Raw genomic sequence first — 23,889 nt, 5'->3', positions numbered from 1 at the left:
CAAGCTACCTCACAGGCCTAAAATAATGATATTATCTGATTAAAGGTTAAACGCAGAGGTTGTGATTGCTTTCTCACAACTTTGACTCCTACCTATTTAGCTGTTACCTGCAGTAACTGTCTGAAAACGATGCTAGATTATTTAAAGTGAAGACCCGTCCCTCAGTTGGTCGTATTGAACAGCGCGAAGACAGAGCCTACTCTATATTTCAAAAGGGTCAAAATGATACAGAGGGGCGTGTCTTTACTCGACCAAAACCACCGTAGGCCGATAGATACAGCAGATAGAAATAAATAGTATTGAGTTGCAAAGAGCACACGAACCAGACCACAGCCGAGTTTCATTTGCTTATTAGTTGCAGCTGTATACATTTTAGATGACAGTTTCAGATTAAATGTTCACCCCTTAAAAATGTCATTAATAATGTAAGCTGTAATCAAAACTGCAGCTCTTGCGTTTCTTAAATGTCGCTCAGCCCAGAAAGAACCTACAGTATGATGACGAACAAGAGTAATAGACTGTAGAAAGAGAAAGCGAGGGCGTTCATAATTACATAGCACTGCATCTCCTTCTGTCTATTCCTCCCTCTCTCTCTCTCTCTCTCTCTCTTTCTCTGTCCTTTTCAACCTCTGTTTGATTTACCCTCCCCCCCAACAATTCCTCTCTGTCCTCCCTCTTCTTTTTCCTGCCTCACACGTTCCCTGCCAGCGTGTTGCTTTAGTCTCAAGTGCTTCGAACCAAGAAATGGCGGTGAAACAGAGTGATGTTATAACATATTAATAGAAAGAGTCCACAGATAATAATGACATCATTATTATTTATTCCCTGCAGAACCAAATCGAGACTGGAGTATGCGCGCTTAAGGAGGCATTAAAGTGACATCCGCATTAAAAACACTTAATAACGAACGTGCCTCACATTTCCTATTTGCTTTTCTAATTCAAACAGATGGAGATGGATATAGCACTGCCGCCAGGAAGTTGCAGAAATATTTCCCGTTCCTAAAACTTGTCAGTACCGCTCCACAGGTTCCGTTTTGCATTTTGATGCTCCGGACTCTTGCAGACCAAAAATCAAAAGCAGAAGATGGCAGAGATTCCACTTTTTTTCTTCCTCTGACAAGCAGTAGGTGTGGAACACAGTGTGGCTGCAAAACATCTGACATCTGTTTGGAAGACCTGTGGAGGAATGCAGCAGGAATTTTGCTCCAGTAGATGTAGAAAATGCGGAAAGTTCCTTTTAGTATTAAAAGGAGTGTAGGCTTGTATGTTGGTACTGTTTCACAGTTTGCATAGGCAACCTGGTCTTGCATCCTTTGCTGGTTGCTATGCCGGCTCTTGTGGTAACCATGGAGCTACCTAGTTAATGATGTGCCCTCTTCTCTTTTTTATTAAGCAAAGGAACATTTACAAAGATGCTTTTATTACTGCCGTTGAAATAGCAGAAATTATATTCCCACGAAGACTCCTTTGTAATGTGATTAAATGCATTATTTTGCTGCCGTTTTGCTACCAGTGTTCTTAAGCAGCGCGACTTCTTACTTGACCGATGTAGCCATTATCGTAGTAAAAGCATTCACCGTGCCGTGGGGCTTCATTGCCGCATTTGAATCTGCAACTTTTTGTGTCAACATATGCGTGATTATAAATGTGAGTTTGTGTCTCTCCTCGTAAAGGATTCATCCAGACCGCCACCCTCAGATGAAACCACTTTGACATATTAGTCTAATGTGTGCGCGGCTGCATTACGCCGGGTAAGATAAAGGCAGACATTACTGTACGTCACGAGGCTCCCAGCAATGCTCCGGGGGCAGTTTTATCTCTGACAACAGCCACCTTTTGTTTCTCCTCAGAAGAGAAAGCAGGGGAGTTATCAGTCATAATTCTACCTCTCTTGGGAGCCAGCGGAGGGTGACGGTGTCTCAGCATCCTGGATGGTTTCATTAGACCCTCGGGGTTCTGCAGGGGGGGGGGGGGGGACTACTTAGCTGCTGTCCGCAGAGGATGTTACTTTCACCCCGCTACATCTTTTTAATTAAAACTCCTAATTAAACTGTTCTAGCACCCTGTTGTGGTGTGTGTGGCAGGTCGATTTGTGTGCGTGCATCAGGGTTAGGACTTCAACTAAAGTTTATTTTCATGATCGATTGAATTGATTGTTGAAACAGATTCACTGAATCATCATAATTTCCCAGAGGACGTTTTCAAACTGCTCATTTGGTCTGACCAGCAATCCAAAAATATCCAAAGGTATAAAATTGACAACGACGTAAGAAAGAGTACATTTGAGACGCTGTAACAAGCAAAACGTTGGTATTTTTGATGATCAGAATTGTCAAGATAATTGTGTATACTTTACAGATGCCCTTTCTCCTAAATAATTACGTTTACTAAATTGTTTTCCCACTCAAGTTGTGGGGTCCAGCGTAAACGTTGACTGGATTATATTTAGGCATATTTGAGTGGAGGAATGACCACATCACACGAGTCCTGTCTGTGGTTGGATTTTTAGAAAAAAAGATCATGACATATTTTTTTTAACTTTTTTGTGGATTTGTACTTTGAGTAACAGCAGACCTTTTCTGCTTTTTACTGTATAAACATTTTTGCAACTTCTCAGTTATGTTACTTAATTAATAATTTCCTTTTTTGATGGAAAACATAATCCGGCCAGTATTGTTGCCTTTAAATTTATTTAGTTGTATACAATACATAAATAATAATATTAATAAGTTATTTGTTGCAGTCTAGGAGGGGCCACAGTATACAGCTTAATCGACCTGTCAACCTCAAGCATACAAGCTAGTTTTTAGCAGCATGTTTATTGTTGACAAAATCGTCTTTATTATCATAATACTGCAACAAGATTCTAGTTTTCTTTCACAGCACAAAGAAGTAATTCAATGTTCCTCTATAAACGTGCATAATACAAGATTAAGAGCATTCAGATTAACCTCAACGCGGCGACTGAGCCGGCGGCTTGTAGCTAACGGTGCTAACGGTACTAGCGGTACAAACAAACGTCCTCTCAGAGCTAACAGTGTTTACCTGAGGGGGACCAGAGGGTGGGCGCTACGCTTCCACGACGGCGGCGCTCTCAGCTGTAACCGCCATATGAGAGCAGTGCAGACGCTTGCATGTCACGCTCACATGCGCTAAAATGCACTAAAAGCATGTGCGGCCGCCCAGGCTATGCCAACAAAGCAAGGAGAAGCTGGAATAATGACACACAGAGGTAGAGCGACTTCACGACTTCACTCTCTGTTCAGACTGATAACTCCACTATATCTTTACATATTTTTTAAGCTTTATTCCCCCACAGACGACAATAGACAATTCTTTAGATGGTAACGTGGCTTTACGTCTCTTGATAATACAGCAATAGAAGTCTAACCTTTCCATTAACCTTTTCCTGCAGTTACAAATGTCACTATCTCTTCACATTAGGTGGAGCTAAGTGTTCCACTCTGTGTGAAGTCGCTCTGTAGCGCACAGGTCACACTGCCATTACCAGCCACTTGATTAACCTACCAGTGAACAGCAAAGTTGATGGTAACACATTTACCGTAGGTCTAAAAAAGCAACCCGGAGTCAAGCTACGTAATCCCAATCATATATTTGACAAGGAGTTTGATCCAGTGTTTGTATTAGTCATCAGAAAAATAAATTGCATGCGGTTGATGTCAGTATGAGAACAAATTAACGTGTGTGTGTCACTTTTCAGTGAAGTGAAATTATAATGTAGATCTGATTGATACAAGAGGCCAGACATCAGATGACCACCATAACTTTGTCAATCAGAGTGAAGATGTAAACAGAGGACAGGAGGTTTAAAGTTTAAACCCCACGCCACACGTTGCCCCCTTTGTCCGTCTCTTCCTTTTTGTGTATTTGACAAGCTTTTCTCCGTCTGTCCCTTGCTTCTTCCTCCTCTCCTGCCTTCTATGACCTAGCTGTGTCTTCTCCGGCTGTCCCTAAATCTGGTATAGCTTTAGACTTACAGGACGACAAACGCACACAGTACACACAGTATAGCAGTAAATGCTCTGCTGCAGTGCGGTTGCGTACGCGACACATCAGAAACTCACTGAAAGAGAAACGAGCAGCAGTGGAGAGAGACGGAGAGGAAAATAGAGGTGAGAGAGCTTGATGGGGTCTGGTTTGGAAATGTTGGGAGATTTGTCTGCTAATGGCAATGTGTTGCAGAACAAGGAGATTTTGTCCGCAACTTTTCAACACGAGGCTCTCCCTGAATCTGCAACACTTCTGCAATCTGCAATACTACACAAATGCAAGGCTAACGCGTCTCCTCGATTCCTTCCCTCGCTTCAAGGAGACGCACGGAGAGAGGAGTTAAGGCAACAGCCATTTAACAAAATGAGAGCCGTCATTTTTAAAGAGATGACAATTAAATAAGATGTGTGACACAGCTGCATCGGCTGTCCACTGTTTTGTTATACCTCTGTATTTTATCATTTCTGACAGATGAGCATAACAGCGTTCATAACTTATTCATATTTGTATTATATATTATTCACAACGAGGCATAATGTGACAGGGATGTACAGATTTTTATTTAACACACACATATATGTATATACACTACAAATGTTTGTAAGAAAAGTACTATACGAATCAAGAGTGACATATGATTGATGAATATATATTGTATACAAACAAACACAACTGTCTATATGGCATTATGAGATTAAAGCAAATTAGTAGAGAATGAAGGAGAATGTTCATTATTGATATAAAATCTGACGTAAGCAGCTCTTGCACCTGTAAACATAATGTCATGATTACAGCAGTTTCTTTCGCGGCAGGAATGGAAGGATGATTCCTGTCAAAGCAAATAACAAAAAAGCCAATACAAAAAGAATAAATAATAATAATAAAATGTGTAAAGTGACAGGAAATTGTCATGTAAATCACCAGGTACATACAGTGTACGCCTGCCATTGTGACATCGACATCCTCGATAGCTTTTGGTGGTTATTTTGCAATAAGGTCCACTTCCCTCTTGGCCTACAGCACACTTCCCTCTCCATATTCTTTAGTCATAGTAACCAATTTTACAACATATTGTGTCACCCTTAAGCATATATGCAGATGTTCTTTAAGCTCTTAAATGTTTGCTTTTTATCATCCATTCTCTGCCTTGCATACGCAGTACGGCTCTCTTGGTATTACGTCTTTTTCTGATTAGTGGTTTTATGACTGCGGAAAATTGCAGCATATCACACCATATGCTGCATTCAGCAGCTTTTTCAAAACATTTTTTAAACAGGACAAGTTTACAAGAAAGGTTGTCATTGCAATAGGAACTTTGCGTTACTCGAAAAGGAGTAATTGAAGGACTTAACAAGGAAATGCAGTTCACCACAATGTGGTACATGGCAGTTGACTTTTGACGATAACATTTCTACAAGCCATGAACGTTTACCATGAAAAGTCACACAAAAGGATTGTCTCAAAAGAGGTTTGAGTAACTCCTGTGGAAAGTTAATGTCTGTAGACTCTCAGCTAATTCTCTAATAAATGTCTGTTGCTGAGACAAAAGAGACATAAAGGAAGCTCCACTGCTGCTGCTGTCGACAAACCAACTAAGCCGTCCTAAATATGGTTAGAAGTGTGAAATGGTAATCTGGGCAGGGTGGAGGCTACATATGTGCAATGCTGATGCTAAGGAATAGATTGTTTTTAGACAAGATGGTTTATGATGCGACAAATGCTGGAGCTCAGAGTCCTGCAGACAGCGACCCGGCTGTATGTAAATGAGAGCTGTGTGTTCATGCAGAGTTTGTCCATTTAAATGTGCTACATCCATTATATATATCAATATATAATTACCACAGAAGCTTTTGAGACACTTTTGCGATTGCCGTAAACAAACTTCCCGCCTCTCGTGGCTGCTGCAGCGCATCGTACAGTGTTTGGTGAAGTTAGATTTCACAGCAGATCTGTTGGATTGTTTTATGGCGCAGAGATATATTGCGATATATTTTTTGGCATAAAAGCAGAGTAACAATTAAAAAAAAACAACTTCCAACATGTTTATCTTTATCAAAAAATGTAAAGAAAACAACTGAAACTGAAGGGAAATAAAGAATATCTACAAAAAAAGGAACCGCTCGCTATTGGTAATTTTCTTTACCACGGGTTGCTACGATATCTTTCTTTATAGTGATTCTCTGCTCGACAGAGTAGCATACACACAGAATGCCTGAATGGTAACAGCTGACGGGGGTGGCTTCACATTCGTCTCCACAATTACATCAACTTCACATTGTGCAGAAATGCTGCTGTCAGTTCTAACTATGTAAGCAAAAGGCCTCTCACCAGTGGCTGTGGCAGCAGGGCTCAAGCTTGCACACACACACACACACACACACACATGCTTGCGCAGGTACATTAAAGTAACAATTTTGTCAGCCAGTCAGAACTCATTGTTGTCAGTCTGAGACTTTTTTTTCGAGAGTGAAGCAAATCTCAAGAGTCGACTGCAGGTGCCAGTCGCTTCAGGTACGGGTGTGAAATGTGATTTTCCACTCCATTCAAATTTAAAAACGCTCTGTCAGGCGAACATCTGGACCGTCATACCCCTACTCACACATGTGGGACATTTTTGTGCTCCAATCCAGGTGACTTGAATATCTTTGAATCAGGGAGAAGTTGCAATCTCCACACCAGGCAGCACACCTATGAAGCAATAGTGCTAAAACCTGAACAGACCTCAACCAAAAAAATGCATTAGAACTAGGGCTGAACCATTTTGAAAAGAAAATCTAATTGTGATCATTTTGACTGATATTGCGGTTGCGTTATGATTCGTGATATCATAGGGAATGATCATTTTTACATCATTATTCTCATTGTTATTGAAAAACATATTAAATGTGATCACGCTGGGATCTGTACCGAACAAAGATGTTTTGTTAAGTAGGCCAGGACATCTCTGCAGCACCACAATGATTCATTTAAAAATATTTTCACGAACATTTCGCCTTTGACACATACTGTGCAATCTGCAATTTGATAAAATTGCAGTCATTGTTCGGCCCTAATTAAATCATTATCAAAGTTATTGACACATTGTCCACACTATTTATTAATTTAAGCTAGTGCCTGTGCTCCTAGTTTCTAACAGGGCTAGGACACTACAATTGTTACGTTTCACAGCAAAGGTGTCTATTTACTCTTTAAAATTACAGCATAAAACCAGTCGTGACATATTTCAGTTTTGCAGAGCTTTCGGCAGCCTCCTGTATTCCACAACAACCGCATCATCTTTGCTGTCAAATGCATCTCGCAGAGGGCTAAAATTAAAAGTTGCTATTTTAATGTCATGCATGAGCAACTGTCTAAACAAAAAGCATTTAATGTGGGCACACATTTAGTATGGGGTTTTGCTATTCATTATAGTGCACTGTGTGCGCTTTTAACCATCTTGTAACTGTTGCAATTCATCTGCAAAGTTCCCTTTTCTACTTTCTATGCTAATGCATGTCCACAGTGTGCGCGAGATGGTTTGATGTTTCAGGGGCGATGTGTTCAAAGACATGCATTTCATAAAGTGCGTCCGCTCCTAAAGAACAAGTTATTCCTTGCCTGTAGTTCGGTAGTTGCGTGTGAACTCTCGATGTCGGCCATTTGCATGCAAGGCTGGTTCCACTGCAGAGGAGAGGAGAGGCCCCGACGCTCTGATTGGTGCAGGAGTTGCTAGACAACAGATGTCCAGCCGGCTGAGAGGTGGACTACCTGTGGAGGAGGGGGGGGGGGAGAGAGAGAGTGAAAGGAAAGTGGAGGTGGGAAATGATGGAGAGAGCGAGCTGTTACATGACAGACATTTACAATGTTCAGTGAGTTGCAGCGCAGTGAAAATCAGAACCAACCTATCGTGACCGCCTTTGTATACCTTTAAGGCAGCGTTTGCATGATGTTTTATTGCTTTAAGGAAAGAATTATGTCATGAAGTCTTCCTCCTGTAGACCTGAAACAACAAGAATGATTACTTATCATGACACTAACATTTGATATAACTCACAGATATTCTGCGACAGATAAAAGCAATTATAGCGTTCAAACTTGTCGGTGACTGACAGATGGTGTTAAAGGGATTAAGTCAATTTGGGAGTTCTGACATTTAATACTGAGGGTCGGCTGCAAAACTTTGCACTAACAATGGAGGTTATAACGACAGACTGTACACACGGTTGATCTGAACGTCTAAGTAAGTAATAATAAATAAGTAAATCTGGATCAGTGAACCTTAAACTCAAGGTAATAAATAACTCAATACATATATCAATCTGTACCTGAACATCAAGGTCAAAGTCATTATTGGTAGTGATGGGTCATGATTGTCAAATTTTCAAATAGTCCTTCAATTCTAAAAAAGGAAATAGTTTATGCAACTATCGTCTTATCTTTAAGCCAAGTTCCGGAGGACTTAAATATATTTCAAATACATCGCCAGAGAACACAACACAAAGAAATAAATAAAAACAGAGTGATGCATCTGTGTGGGATGCCAGATCTATTTTACTGTACGTAGGAGAACGGCTGGGGGCTAAACATGTGGACCGGGCTAACTTAAGCACACTATACTCTACGCGCTCTAGAAATGTGTCCGCTGAAGAATGCTGTCATGATGAATTATGAAGCGGAGATTTTTCATGTAAGCCAGTGAGGAAGTTTTAAATGAACACACGTTTTCATACACTTTTATGAATGTATTATGTTTATTCTTATCCATACAAACATTTTGTACAAATGATAGTAGCCTATGCACTGGGGAAAAATTTGACAGAAGCAAGTGCTTCAACAATGCAATTTAATACTAGTAGAGTAAAAAAAACGATTGATATACAACCAAAAACAAAAATCTTAAAGCGACATAAAAATGAAAATGCTATATTAAGGAAAAATGGCGTTTAGATTAAATAAGAATGAAGAGATTGTCTTTCAGTGACACGGTGAGACGGAGAGATTGGTGACCTTGCCGATGTGCTTTTATGATGCATCGGATTTCAGGTTTTGAAATATATGTTTGTCATTCGTGGTCCCTGTTAAATGAACTTGTAAACAAAACAAAAGGTTCCTGCTAACCATGAGTTAATGGCTGCGTTGCCCTTGTTTCTGGCTCTGCCTGTCAGGATGCCCGTCTGCCTCTCCGCTATGCCGCCCGTCTGGAATGCTGGCACTTTACTTCAGACACAATCGAAATTGGCGTGTTCTCACAGGCAATATGGCGGGCTTGCGGCCACGCGAAAGAGCAGCGCCGGGGTCCGTTTGTTGCAGCGCGTGCAGTCCTCTTTTCAGACGTTTTCACCCAGTCTTCTTCGCCACCCCTGAAGGTGGTTTACACTACCGTGGGATTCATTGTGCTCCACGTTGTGGCTCGGGGGATGCACGTCTCCAGTTTGTTTGTCACCTCTTATAGCATTGTGTTGTATGCTGTACTGATTGTAAAGCCCCCTTGAAGCAAATTTGTAATATTGGGCTATATAGAAAAAACTTGTTTTAGTAGATCATCTACCTCTTCGTCCATGGTTTTAGGTTCTGGGTTTTGTTGTGCTTGTAACTAACTGCACCAGGGCAGGTTTCTGTCACCTTCTTCCTCCTGTATATTTAGCTTTATCTGTAGTGCAGCCACCGCTCATCCTGCATTTGTTTTGCATTTCACTGTTGGGGTTTTATCCTGGCTTCCTCTCTTTCACTGCGACTGATAAACTCCACCCTCTGGTGTGGGTGAACACTCTTTCAGTCGCATTGAACACACTGTACCGTGCTGGCATTTAAAAAAAAAATGTTTGCCTTAGCATTTGAGAGCACACCAAGTTTTATTTTCGCTGAAAATACTGCCGCCCTAAGTTTGTCTGTGCGCCTGCTTGTGGATGCACCACAGCGACACACAGCAAAGAGATACCTGTTTCTATAATGGTGCCTGGTGTTCTTTGCTGGCCTTCAGTCCACAGTTTCCATAGCATCAAGAAGAGCAGAGGAAGGAGACACGGATGAGAGTGAAAAATAGGCGCCCTATTTTATTTAAAAAAAAAAAAGTTGAACCCGCTGCTCTTCTTTCTCTCCTTCACTTTCTCTCTCTCTCTCTTACGCTCTCTTGTGTCCCGAGGCAACGCTGAAATGGGTCGCCTCAGCGGCGTGCTGCAACACTCCTCATAGCGACTGCTGCTCTTACTCAGTTGTTCCGAGTCAGAGTCGCTGGACTTTGGCGTCTTCTGAGACAGGGAGATTTGAGAGTCACTTCTTGTCTCGCCAGGTCAGATAGCATCCGTCTGGTCTCATGGAGGAGAGATGTGAGACTCTCTCTGAGTCTGTGGTCAAATGGAAGGAGCATTAACCCTAAAACCTGGTGTCCTTTCCATCTCTCCTTGAAGACGGGGTTGTTGTTCAATTTCTCTTCATAAGCATGCATTATAGATTAAAATAAGTAGAATATACAGTGTTTAGATTAAATACCCACTGCTGATGTATAAGCCCACAATACTCACTACTAATCCCTCGTGGTTTGTAGGTTGAAAATGACATATGTTACATTCTACATTCTACATTTCAGCTCATTGTTTTGGCCTACATCTTTCCAGTTTGTTGCGCTCTTGCCACTCTAATAGTGTTGTTTTCAGCTCTAGTAAGCAGCTGTTTTCAGTAAAAAAAAGCTTTAAAAAAAACATTGTACGCTACCAAAGTGCAGAGACACATAGTTAGCGACTAACTGCTGAACATTGTGGAGCATTTAGCAGCTAAAGAGCCCAGAGGTTGGGGGAGACCATAAACAGAGCTGACAGAAGGGTGATATGTCAGTGTTGTGTTCATAGCTTGTTGCGGCCAAAAAAAAGCGAGTTATTGCAGGTTTCATGGTTTATCTTTGGCTCACTGAATGAAATACCCGCGCAATCAATATCCTTCATCATGTGATGGATACAAAAATCCATTCATGACAATATTGTCATTTAGCAACCCATTGATTTGTAACTATACCGCACCAGTCTCTGTGTATATTATGACATCACCCATTCACTCTGCTGTAAGCGAGCGAAATCTAATGCTCTCTACATTGAAATTGTGGATTTGGCCTTAGGAGATGTGGGATTAAATTCCAATTGCAGCCTTTGCAAGTTCACTTTGTTCTCAGGGCGGCAAAAGCAACCTGCAAGCACATTGCGGGAGCTCACATTAAGCCTGACACCGGAGGTCAGTATGAACCCACGGTGGCTGCTCCCTCCGTGTGCTGTTTGTGGCACACCACCAATACATATCGGGTCACATTATTTTTGTCAAGCATTTCAGCTCGGATAGGGAAAAGGACGGGGCCGACACAAAGCCAACACACACGCGCACACTTACATACTGTACATACAGAAGTGTGAATGTCAAGTACACAAACACACTCTGACGCTGACAACGTCCTCTGCTGAGTCAAAACTAACTTGCAGCCAACTTCATGTTGGATGATTCAGAAAGCCAATCATAGCAGGGGATAATGAAGAGCATTCAAAATAACCTGTCTCTGTTTCTGTGTGTTTTTTTGTCCTTTCAGATCATCAAAAGCTGGAGAGAGAGGCGAGGATTTGTCGTTTACTGAAGCACACCAACATCGGTGAGCTGCGAGTCCTCGATCTTAGAATACGCACGCACAAGTATACACACGAACACAAACGCAAACACGTGCACACATGTTGTTCAGGTCTCTGGTGAATCCTGCTACGGCTATTCATCTTCAAGACACAGTTATGAGGGAGACAAGTGTTTGTGTGTGTGTGTACAAAGGTATCTAATGATGATGTATCTGTGTGCTCTCCCAGCTGAATCATCAGAAATCCCTGTCTCTAAACTACTGACCCTTTACTCTCTTTCCTCCTCATTATACCTCGGATAGAACCTGTCTCTCCTCTTTTTTTCAGTTCTGCAGTACAGCTGCCGTTTAGTTTCCCAAGATAACTTCTGCCCTTATAAAGTCTGAGGACAACATGTGACTCCCTGGCTTTGAAATCTTAAGGCGTTACACTACGGGCAAAAACATTGCTTTTCATGCACTGGTCAATTTTCAGATTTGGAGCTATTTTGATTCCTGATGTCTTTTTCCAAAATGCACTTTTCAGGTGTCGATTTTACTACTTTGTCTATTTGTGTCTGTAGATTTCTCCTAAATTCATCAAAAGTTGCCATCAGATAATGCCTCATTTGCATATTTAAACTTAAAATTTAGAAAACTTGTGATACAAAAAATAATTGTCTTAATGTAAGTAATCAACTGAGGGAGTTTGATGCTGATATCCATTGGTTACACGTTTTACCATGTTCACCTGTGTCTTTGAAATGTATGTCATTTTACCATCCACACATTTAAAGGACGTTTTCTCTAAATCCGTTTTTTTTCACTCTGAGCCACAAATCTCCACCTCAGTAGCTCTTACACCCACCAAACTCTCCAGTTGCATTCCTATCTATGTTCTGAAGGATTTCACAGCGGGATTAATTGATATGTCATCCATAGCCTGAATAATTGAATATGTTATTACTAAACATATGGCAACAACAGTTTATAATAGTTTTCTATTGTTTTTGACATTATTTTCTGATCTATGGAGTGATAAAACGAAATATCCATAATTCAATTGACTCTCAGATTTCGACAAAATTAAACAATCATTTTAAACCTGGCTTGGTCCAATGTTCAGATTTCTGTTCTGGAAATGTATGAAAATTAGCACATGTTTAAAAAGATAAAGCTTCATTTGAATACATAAAAAAAGTTTCAGAAAACGTGTATTTCAAACAATACTTGTCATAATGTGAGTAATCACTTGGGAAAGTTTCATGGTGGTATCTATCTATTAGTTACAACTTGTAGGTATTCACTTGTAGTGTCTCCTCTAAAAAAACATGTTAAACATTTAAAAAAGTCAATATATAATATATTGGAGGTACTACAAAGACATGATTTTGGATAATTCTCAAGTTTTAGGAGCCAAATGCTCAGTGGGCTTTGAGGGCATTATTGACTTTCTAATGTCACTACTAAGTACTGTGTATGTTAATACCTTGGATTAAAAGAGCACATCTGGAAGGATCAAGGGCCAAAGTGGCAGCCAGTACACTTTCCTTTTAAACATCGAAATGTTTGAGTGGATTCAAAGAGCTCTCACTGTGTTTAAATCGAATAGTTAATCAGCAGGAAACATGTTTGATCATACACACAGGATTTTAATTGATATTCCTTTCTCATACATGTTGAGCAGATGCTAGTTCAGATGTCAAAACAATGATGTACAAACCATTAACCCTGAAAATGTAATTGAAATGGTACCAGGCTAATTGTGTGAGTACAGGTGTGTTACAGCGGTTTGGTTTCATAAACCAAACTTGTATAGTCTAGCGTGCAGCTGAGGCTTTATCTGTAAATAACGATGTAGTGCTTGATTGACACTCCTTTGCATATTACTACTGTATGTCTGATGACAACCTAACTCTGATGCATAGTGTAATGGTAAAAAATAAATATATCAGTATCATGAAATGGTTTAGAGACATTTTAGCTCTGTGTAAACATGGTTTAGAAACAGACCACATACTGAGTGTTACTGTTTTACTTTAGAGGGCCATAAAGACAGACACAGTAAGGTGAGCAAGGGTACACACTGGGGGTTCTTCCTATTCTGGGGATGTTTAGGGTCACGTAAATGTATCTGACAATGAGATCAAGGGAAAATGGAAGACTGATAAGCCAGCGTAAGACATCCTTGACCTATCTAAAGGCGGAGACTGTTTCTGCTTTAGTGTATAGTTTGTGAAGATTTGAACTGATGTTGAAGAATGCTTCCAGCAGACTCTGTGTGAAGAGCTGTGTTGGGTATTCTCCCTCTTGCAAGAGAATAAATGGAACAGGACAACTTTGAATGATTTGGAGACTTGTATTATTTAGATTTGCGAATAGCACTCTCTTCTCCCGATTAGCATAGAAATATTCTACGACAATAGCAGAATAGCATATAGCAAATAGCAAAGGAAAGTGTAAATAATGAGTAATGGCAGAATTTGTATTGAGGTATTGACTGCGTTTCATTTGGCTTTTTCTTATGCCTCTTTACCTTTTCCGTCCTGTGTTTGTGTTCCTGCTAAATCTCCTCGACAGTACGACTCCATGACAGCATATCAGAAGAGGGTTTCCACTATCTGGTGTTTGATCTGTGAGTAACAGACTCTCTCACACACACACACACTCTCCCTTTCAAATGTAACCACGCTACCAATTACACATGTTTCTGCTTGTTTTACTTTCCCTTCTAACTGGAGTATTTGGTAACTCCTTCCTAAGTAGGTAGTTCAAGATTTACGATGTCAGGTTGCACAATAAAACTTGTCTAGTAAAGACTTTGTCTGCATCCAAAATCGCATATTATGCACTACATACTCAACATGTGTGCTATCGTTCAATGTACTTTTGTGTAACTAAACGGTAGTGTTTATCTTTTCGTACGCAAAAATGATTTGTGAGACTTATAAAGTCTGAACTGATTTAAAAAAGGAATTACGTAGCATATTGCGTAATATATTGTGTCTGTCATTGTTAGTTATGAACATTGTTGTTGCATTGTAGGATATTTATGCATGCACAGTGTCCAGTGTTTGCATACTGTAATATTTTACCAGAAACAGTATGTCATTTCACTGAAATATAATATTAATACAACATTTTCACATACTTTAGCGTACTAAATAGCATCTTTGTTTGGAATTTCAACATTTATAAGACTTTATCTTAATCTGTTGCTTGGAAACATCTGTAGCTCTGGTCAATAAAAGCAACCAACTAGACAGGAAGTCACTGCACCAAGTGATCGCTTGGCGCTTTTAAATATCGGTATTACTTTGTTTCGTTTATATTTACACGTGAACGATATTGGAGTGGGTGGGAAATAAGGCTTTGTAATTAAAGTACTGTATCATGTTATTTTGGTGAAATGCTATTTAAAATCGTCCAGGCTTACATCATAATTCAACGGTATTTTGATTAAGGGTCAAGATGTGTGAGCCATATTTCCTATTAGTTAACAATACCTCTTTTATTCTCTAGCAAGACAACGTTGTGTCACTTAGCTAGTTAGGTTAGCTAAGATTACGCACCAGTTACACCTGGAGGTAACCAACTAATCTCTGCATAAGACCTAGCTGGTGTCATGCTCCCTCTTTTAATTTAAAAATATATTAATCTCGGGCTACAACCAGGCTATGGTACTTATAGAGAGCAAGTGTCACAGGCTCCTGACCTATATCCCCTCTCCTGCATGTGTGTGGTGGATGTGCCTAAGGGTGTGTGTGTAGAAAGCCCTTGAGGCAAATCTGTGCCCATATAAACCTTGATGAGATATGCGCACATGTAATAACTTTATGCTGTGTGTAAGGATCTCTATCAATACAAGAAAAGTATTGTTTTGGTCATCGATACAGAGAGAAAGAAACGTTCACTATGACATGCACAATCTCTGTCCCTCCACAGGGTGACAGGAGGAGAGCTGTTTGAGGACATCGTAGCCAGGGAGTACTACAGTGAGGCTGATGCAAGGTAACACACACACACACACACACGCGCACACACTGCTGAGCACAGCAGCCATTATGCATCTCTGTCTGTTACTGGTGGTGGTTGTGTGCTATATTTGTGCGTTTCACATATGGTCTTCTTAGAGGGTGTGATACAGCCGCCTTGTCTCCAAAGCATCTCTTACAGTTATTTATAAAAGTGATTCACGACATATAGCCTGCGGTATTAATCATACACAGCCTAACTTACACTGCCAGCGTTGTGTTGAATTACTTCCTCCCCAGAGTGAGAGAGAGAGAGAGAGAGAGAGAGAGAGAGAGAGAGAGAGAGAGAGAGAGAGAGAGAGAGAGAGAGAGAGGAGAGAGGGAGAGAGAGAGAGAGAGAGAGAGAGAGAGAGAGTGTGAGAGAGAGTGAGAGAGAGAGAGAGAGAGAGAGAGAGAGAGTGTGAGAGTGAGAGAGAGAGTGAGAGGGAGAGAGAGAGAGAGAGTGAGAGAGAGAGAGAGAGAGGGAGAGAGAGAGAGAGAGTTTTCTCGTCATAGACACTGTATCACGTTGGTTTGTCTATATGGTGTAATACATCAAATCTTGTGAAAAATGACTTACCTTCATGGGACTTAATGTCACCCGTCAAGAAAGCAGCATCACACATAAGAAGCCTAATGAGAGGGGCATGTGATACATTGTTATTGGGACTGTTTCCTCTTCTCTTCCCCCCTCGATTAATGTCCCTTGTCTTCTCTTCTGTCTCCTTTCTTCCTTTTCCGTTCCTGCCTCCCCTTCCATTTGTTTTATCACAACCCTGTGCCCGTTCACCGCTCTCCCGCCCTCAGCCACTGCATACAGCAGATCGTCGAGAGTGTCCACCACTGCCACGTTAATGGGATCGTCCACAGGGATCTGAAGGTTTGTGTGACCGCAGCCATGGATGCAGCCCATGTTCAGTCCTGACTCTGTTGCGACAGATGGCAACATTCAGAAAGGCCCCGTGGCTCCCCTCGCAGTCCTTACCCTTTGCATCCACCACACACCTTTTTTGTTTTGCTTTACGACATCGATAATTGTCTTTTCATGTGAGAGCAAAAATACCGTCATACATTTGTCACATTATTCCACTCTTCCTTGTTTAAGCTCTAAAAAGCTTTGAAAAATGGATAGAATTTGACCTTGACCCCAGCTATGACATTTGCTGCATTTCTGGTGTGCAGAACCAGATTGAAACATACCAAACTGCAGAGGCGGAGGAGGCTCGGCTCCTACATCGTTGCAGTAAAATCTTGTTGAGTCGATGTTCTGAGCTTAATTACCCATCCTGCCAATGTCAGGACTAAGGTTCCTCCTCTAACACTTCCCCTGATGTTGCAGGGAGCTCGCTAGCATCTTAATGTGCGTGTGTGATTGTGCAGCACTCCGAGTGTAGCGCTATGGCGACGGGAAAAGGAGCAATCACGAGCCAGAACCTGAGGAGTGATCGCCATTTGCATAATTATGTAAAAATGATGATGAGATGTGAAAGATTTCCCAGGTCATGAATATTCCAATGATAGTCTATATTCTCATAGCATCCCGAGAGTGTTTTAATGGGGAGGCGAAAGGGGAGGTATAGCAAGAGAGTTCTCTTGAATATTTTCAAAGGTGAACATATAACTGTACCATAAGAAACATTGAATACAGAAATAATCTGAACAACCACTGGGGTTTATGAGATTTCTAATCCGTGGACTTTATTAGAGTAGAAATCCTTTTCTGAGGGGATTTCAAGTTTTCGGATGCTTCATAATCAGGAAGATTTATTCATTGCGATGGAGATGATTATGTAGACGTTGTCCAGTTGTCAGTTAGTTGTCTTGTTGAGTCATATGTCTGCCATAAACTGACTGCTCAGAGGCCTTCTGTGTTTAGAATCTCTAAATGTTAGGAAATGTATTATTCATTAGAGCACACTGTCTAACTGGCCTTAGGTCAGCAAAGACCTTTCTGCACCTGTGTCCGTGTGTGTACTTGTGTGTCTGTGTGTGTGTGTGTGTGTGTGTGTGTGTGTGTGTGTTTGAGAGAGTGTGTGCCCGTGTGCTTGCTGGGATGCTTGCATATATTTGCGATTGTGCTAAAACTGTGTCTGTGTGCGGCGTGCGTTTGTCTTTACCCATATGTGGCTGAGTCTCTTGTTTTTACAACCACGTCTCCCGTTACACCACACCTCCCCTCCTGTATCCTTCTCCCCGCCGTGTGCACTTTGTTCCCACTCATGGATTTTAACAGCAGTTGTCATTGTGGGGCGAGCACACGGTGTCTGCTACCAATGAACTCTCTCAGAATCCATGAGACCTGGGGAGCAAGTCCACAGCTCCAGCGTGGAGAAGTGTCCTTTGTCACATAGCGATTTGGTCCCGTGCCCATTTCATTATGTTTCTCTGTCATTTGTGTGGCAGAAAGGGAGTTGCCTCAGACACTGATTTAAGAGCAGTTTAGCATTGTTGACCCCTAATAGCTTGGATTAGGATTTGGTTTGGCTAACCTGGTTTTAGATCTGTGTCTGTGGGCGGCTTGTTCCCAGAGCGTGTGACCTCTCACCTCTAACCTGTTTGACTCCGCCCCCCCCAGCCTGAGAACCTGCTATTGGCCAGTAAGCTGAAGGGGGCGGCGGTCAAGTTGGCTGACTTTGGGCTGGCTATCGAGGTGCAGGGGGACCAGCAGGCATGGTTTGGTGAGTATTCATCCATCCGTTTTTCAACCTGAATCGGTTGGTCAATCAAGCAACCAACCAATAAGTCGATCAATCGCACTTTTAGTTAGTCGAGACACATCCTAGTCACTGAATCGCCCACTCCTGCCTACCATTCCACATCTCCTCCCTCCCTCCATATCACTCCTCCAGGTTTTGCCGGCACCCCGGGCTACTTGTCTCCAGAGGTCCTGAGGAAAGACCCGTATGGGAAGCCTGTTGACATGTGGGCCTGTGGTAAATAACATTCAAATTCTCTCACTGCAACTGTTTGAATGAACTAGAAGAAGAGTGTTCTGCAACGACACTGCAGCGTCGTGTTGTTTAAAGGGTTTAATAGTAATGAATACTATATTTTTGTATCACCATACATTGTTATAGTATCTTGGTCTTTTCTGTTTACATGCTGAACTTACCGTGTCTCTTCCTTGCAGGTGTGATTTTGTACATCCTGCTGGTGGGCTACCCTCCCTTCTGGGATGAGGACCAGCACCGCCTTTATCAACAGATCAAGGCTGGGGCCTATGATGTAAGCGCTCACACGCACACAGTACAAACTATAGGCCCAATCCTAAAATGTGTTGTGGAACGTTGTAGACCTCAACAGGCAATTTAGGATGTGTTGTCATGGTGACATCACTGACAAACTTGTAGTTACTGAATAAGAACTACTTTTGGAACGGGGGTACAGCAAGAGCACGTGGACAGCTTCTTCATCCTTACTTGGTCCACTTTTAAAGTCCATCTCAACACATTTGATACAGTGCACCACCACATATCATCATATCACTCCAACCTTAACCAGCACTACAATCACAGCCAGAGTGCACCATGGCATGTAGTTCCCTGTCTAAATAAAAATAAACACAGCATTAGTTAAATTATGCAAAGGTAACAACAGCCTTACCTTTAGCCATTTTGTCACGTGTGCTGTCAAATCCCAAATGGTTCCACAAATTGCTTCTCAGATGGTTCGATGTCATGACTATTGTTAAGTGTGGCTCGCTCGTTTTCTCTGCTGTGAATTTGGAAAATGAAGAACTCGTTTTTCCTCATCTGAATCAGCCCAAACCATTGTTATTGTAATTGTAAAAGGGACAAAATCTTCTCTTTGTGTACCTTGCGGAGAAAATCACACATCAACTATATTTGTAGCAAAAAATATGATAAAATAAAAATTGAATACACATATTGAGTCTATTTGGGGTTTTCTCTTTTTCTCAGAGGATAGATGTTTCACTCATTTTCTGTATTTTCATTTATGTTTTCACTTTTTTTTTTTCGTTCCTCTTCTCGTTCGTCTTGCTAAAAAAAAGAACATCAGATGATGCCGTATTTCGTCTGATGATGCGGTATCTCGTCCCTATTACCTTTGTCTGTTACAATACGTTTGACACTCTTTTTGTTTTTCTGACAGTTCCCGTCCCCAGAGTGGGACACTGTAACTCCAGATGCCAAAGATCTGATCAACAAGATGCTAACCATCAACCCCAGTAAACGCATCACTGCCACCGAGGCCCTCAAACATCCCTGGATCTGTGTATGTGGCACACACACACACACACACACACACACACACACACACACACACACCACAGACATGCAGAAACGCACACATAAACTCATATACAGACACAGAAGACACAAACAAATAAAGACCCACACTGATACTGAACTATTAGGTAACAGAAGGCCTCGGTAGCATTTCGTTGTATGTTTTTACAATGACAATAAACATCCTTATCCTTATCATCAGTCGTGCCATCAGATCCAACTTGTGAGAACACACACATGCATACATTCCTCCCATCCATTGTTTCCATTCTCCCTTAATCCTCAAATCCTCTCATCTTCTTCCTGCAGCAACGGTCCACTGTAGCCTCCATGATGCACAGGCAGGAGACGGTGGAGTGCCTGAAGAAATTCAACGCCAGGAGGAAACTCAAGGTGGGACGTCTGGCAATCCTTCACGGTTCTATTTATACAGAAGAATCCATCCGGCCATCTCTCCTTCCCCACTCTTGTCTTTGCATGCTAGAAATGATGACTTTGTTCTCTAAAACCTTCAAGTTGCCCTTTTGATGCTCTCCTCTTTCTTGCCGTGACCTTATAATCAATCTTCCTATTTCTGTCTCTCCGTTCCTTTCTCCCTTTCTTCCTTCCATCATCATTACTTCACCTTTTCTCCATCACTGCAGGGAGCCATTTTGACCACTTTGCTGGTCACAAGAAACTTCTCAGGTATGTCTCTCTCAGCCTGGTGTCCAAGACCTGGGTTACCCAAACATATCTTATGAACTAAAACCACTTGTGTTTGAAAAAATCGGGAGGCTTGATGCTTCTTGACCTCAAATATCGGTGGTAGTTTGGTTAGGTTCGCTATGAAAAATGCATCTTCTTGTCATGAGGAGAACAGATCAGAGACACTATAAAGAAGGTAAAAAGGTGCAATTCATCTTCAACTTGTGTATAGAATAGCAACCTTTTGAACCTATTTTTGAGTGCCTTCGGCCTGTTTTTCTCTAGAACAAAGGCAAACAGAGCCACCTCTCTTTATCTCTCCAGCTGTAGCTCTTTCACTTTATCTCGATTTTGCGCTCTGCCATACCTTTTCTTTTGTTGACCTATCTCTTATTTTGTCATGCTCTTACCAGCCTGCTTTCTCTCTTCATTCTGCAGTAAAATGCATCAGTGCATTTGTGTCTCTTTTTATTCATAATTTTCTTCCTTTTTCAAATTCCTTTCCTTCTTTTGTTTGGATTGTGGTTTCCGTTTGAGGTAAGATTTTTTGGAATGACAGGGAAATATGCGGGGTTGGGCTCCACTAAATAGCTGTGATGTATTTAGGCCTTACTTAACTCTTATAAGAGCCAATCACATATGCATGAAGATGAGATGTTTGGTATTTAAAGCTCACGCTTGCAAGAATGTCAAGATGAGACCAGAATGACATGGATACAGCATGCATTTTGAAATGCAACTTAATGTGTTTGGATTCTTTTATTCCGTGAGAAATACGATGAGGAGTGGCAGGATTGTATGTGTGTGTGCTAGTTGTTAAGTGCATGTGTGCAAATGTCAATTTTAGAATGCTGTGTGGGTCTGATAGATAGATCAACCCCTTTCATCACTTGCTCAATACACACCCAATCCCCAATCAAGCACCCGCCCTCCAGCCCTTCTCATGAGAATCAGTGTGTAGTCGGAGAAACAACCTTGCATCAATGAAGATGCCACTCTTGAGCATCTGTTGCATTGCATTATGGGACCTTGCAGTTGGATTTTGCACCTGGAGTTTGAAGATAAGCACAGCTGACTGATATGCTTGCTTGCATGTTAGTGTAGCCTCAGGACTCTGTTTGAGATCCCTCACGCTGAAGTGTTGTCTCTTTCTGTCCTTCTGCAGCAGCCAAGAGTTTGCTCAACAAGAAGGCGGATGGCGTTAAGGTGAGTCGCTTTGCACCGTGAAGAAAAAAATGCTTTGTTAACTTGCATTAGTTTGCCGGAACGTTCGGTGTCTGAGGAGCCTTCTGGGTGATTATTATGCATTGTGCACTCAGCAACATCATCATTCAGGGACAGTCACACCAAGCAGTGGGCAATGGTTGTTACTGTATTTCTTAGCTCGATCCCACGGCTCCTTCAATAGATGGCCAGACCAGTAAATATATGCATTTATATACTGTAGAGAGAAAGTTTAAATTTGGTGGAGGGTCTGTTGGCATAGTTTTGTATTTTACTATTGGTCGGTCATTAAGCAAATGTTTTCTTACCTGTTACTATATATCGGACCGGATGGGTGTTCAAAACGATAGATTATAACTCCTGATCTCCTCCATGTTGTTACTAACAGCCTCCTTTGTGCTAGCAGTCTAGCACTTTAGAATTAAATCAAAATGTGCTCCCTAATAAAACATTTTGGTTTTAGAAACATAAGCAGTTTCCCCTCTGACTGCTTTTTGATATGTGTTCCCTACTGTCAGCACAGCCTAGTTTAACTGACCTCTTCTGCTTCCGTCAAAAGTGGAGCTTTCCTCAATACGTTCACCTTCCTGACTAAGTGCACTTCATAAAACCCACAGATTTCACTAAGAGGTCTTGGTTGGTAACAAATTAACACTCAGTTACATCACACGAGTTGAGATGATCTCTTTGGAGTGGACCGTAGCCAGAGTATGTGTGTGTGTGTGTGTGTGTGTGTGTGTGTGTGTGTGTGTGTGTGTGTGTGTGTGTGTGTGTGTGTGTGTGAGAGCACAAATGTGGGTCTGAAAAGTGTGCACGTGTGTCATGTCCCCTTTACACTGCCCCCTGCAGGTCAACAACAAAGCCAACACAGTGACCAGTCCCAAAGACACTGGCCCTGCCCCTGCGCTGGTATAAACACAAAACTTCTCCCACACCTGCACCTTCATCCTCAAACGAAGCCCCTCTTTGACACCTCCTCACCCCCCCCCCCCCCCCCCCCCACTGCGGAGGAGGTACAGGTTCACCCTTTCACATCGGCTCAGATCATTTCCTGTTTGATCTCAGCCCTGCTTCTTGAAATCTTCTTCTTAAAATTCTTAACCGGGCGGATAAGAATAGAGAGACGTGTGAAACGGATGTCTAGCTCAGTGTTAGGCTATCCCTGAATGACATAGCGTGTAAACGCTTTTGTGGCCGCGCAGCGTGTCCCAGCTCTCAGCATATTGGAAGAAAAATAAACTATTTATAATCCATTCTGAATTAGCATACAGCGTTTACACACGTTTGGATTTGACTAGTGTCGTTTGAAATCTGTAGTTAAGGGCAACCTCTACCTCATCAACCCCCCCCTCCCCCTTTCCCTCCATGCTCCATTTCCATTTGCTTGAACCCTTCCTCTCTCCTCCTCCTTTACACACCGACACCACGCATGTGCTCCTATCATGGCCTGAACTGTACACGATCACTTTTGCACTTGACTTTTAAGCACGGATGTGTTATGCAGGTCTAGTTTGCCTGTGCATGGCTGGAGTGAGAGGATGTCGCCTCCTTAGGCTCATTATGACGCTACACCCCCCCCCCCCCTCTCATGATTTGGCTGTCACTCATTGGCTCGCACATGGTGTGTGCTGACTGGCTGTCTGCGTCAGGCCACATGACTGTTGCTCTGCATGATGTCAAAGGCTTTCTGCCCCCCCCCCCCCCCCCCATTCGCTGTCGAGATGATTACCACAGGCACATGGCCTCTCTCTTTGTCTCTCCGTCATCATGTACACACACACACACACACACACACACACACTGCTGATGTTATAATCTAGTGTAATCGGGGTGAGTGATTAGAAGGACTGATCTGGTCATTAAGATCGATTCCGCTAAAGCCCAGACATCTGACTGTCGGGGCGCTGTGGGCTGATGAGAGAAAAGACATTGAGCAACAATGTCATGCAGGAAGGGAGATAGAAGAATGAAGGATACAAAAAACACAAGTGGACACTTGCAATTCAATAATTGGAGGGTTATTTTGGCAGATGCATTGTGATAAATAGATGTAAAGATAAATAAAGGTAGATAGATAGATAGACAGACAGACACATTCTGTAAATACACACAAATACATTTCCTTTAACAGTGTCTGTGCC

General features: G+C 41.9%; 1 protein-coding gene across 2 annotated transcripts in view; it reads left to right on the top strand.

Annotated features, from left to right (window-relative positions):
• Positions 1-23,889, top strand: part of camk2d2 (calcium/calmodulin-dependent protein kinase (CaM kinase) II delta 2) — a gene marked incomplete at its 3' end in the record, with an annotated part of 38,330 nt that overhangs the window by 7,323 nt on the left and 7,118 nt on the right. For both annotated transcript variants that reach the window (XM_079160138.1, XM_079160137.1), the window contains exons 3-14: positions 11,560-11,619; positions 14,155-14,209; positions 15,520-15,585; positions 16,395-16,467; positions 18,163-18,265; positions 18,437-18,520; positions 18,718-18,812; positions 19,701-19,823; positions 20,147-20,230; positions 20,482-20,524; positions 21,690-21,730; positions 22,598-22,657. In XM_079160138.1, the coding sequence (XP_079016264.1) occupies positions 11,560-11,619; positions 14,155-14,209; positions 15,520-15,585; positions 16,395-16,467; positions 18,163-18,265; positions 18,437-18,520; positions 18,718-18,812; positions 19,701-19,823; positions 20,147-20,230; positions 20,482-20,524; positions 21,690-21,730; positions 22,598-22,657 (887 nt within the window). The remainder of the gene's footprint in view (positions 1-11,559; positions 11,620-14,154; positions 14,210-15,519; positions 15,586-16,394; positions 16,468-18,162; positions 18,266-18,436; positions 18,521-18,717; positions 18,813-19,700; positions 19,824-20,146; positions 20,231-20,481; positions 20,525-21,689; positions 21,731-22,597; positions 22,658-23,889) is intronic.

Source organism: Pholis gunnellus (genome assembly GCF_910591455.1).
Source record: "Pholis gunnellus genome assembly, chromosome: 5".
NCBI lineage: Eukaryota > Metazoa > Chordata > Actinopteri > Perciformes > Pholidae > Pholis > Pholis gunnellus.
The sequence above is the reverse complement of the archived record's forward strand: the minus strand, read 5'-3'. Positions and strand labels throughout refer to the sequence as shown.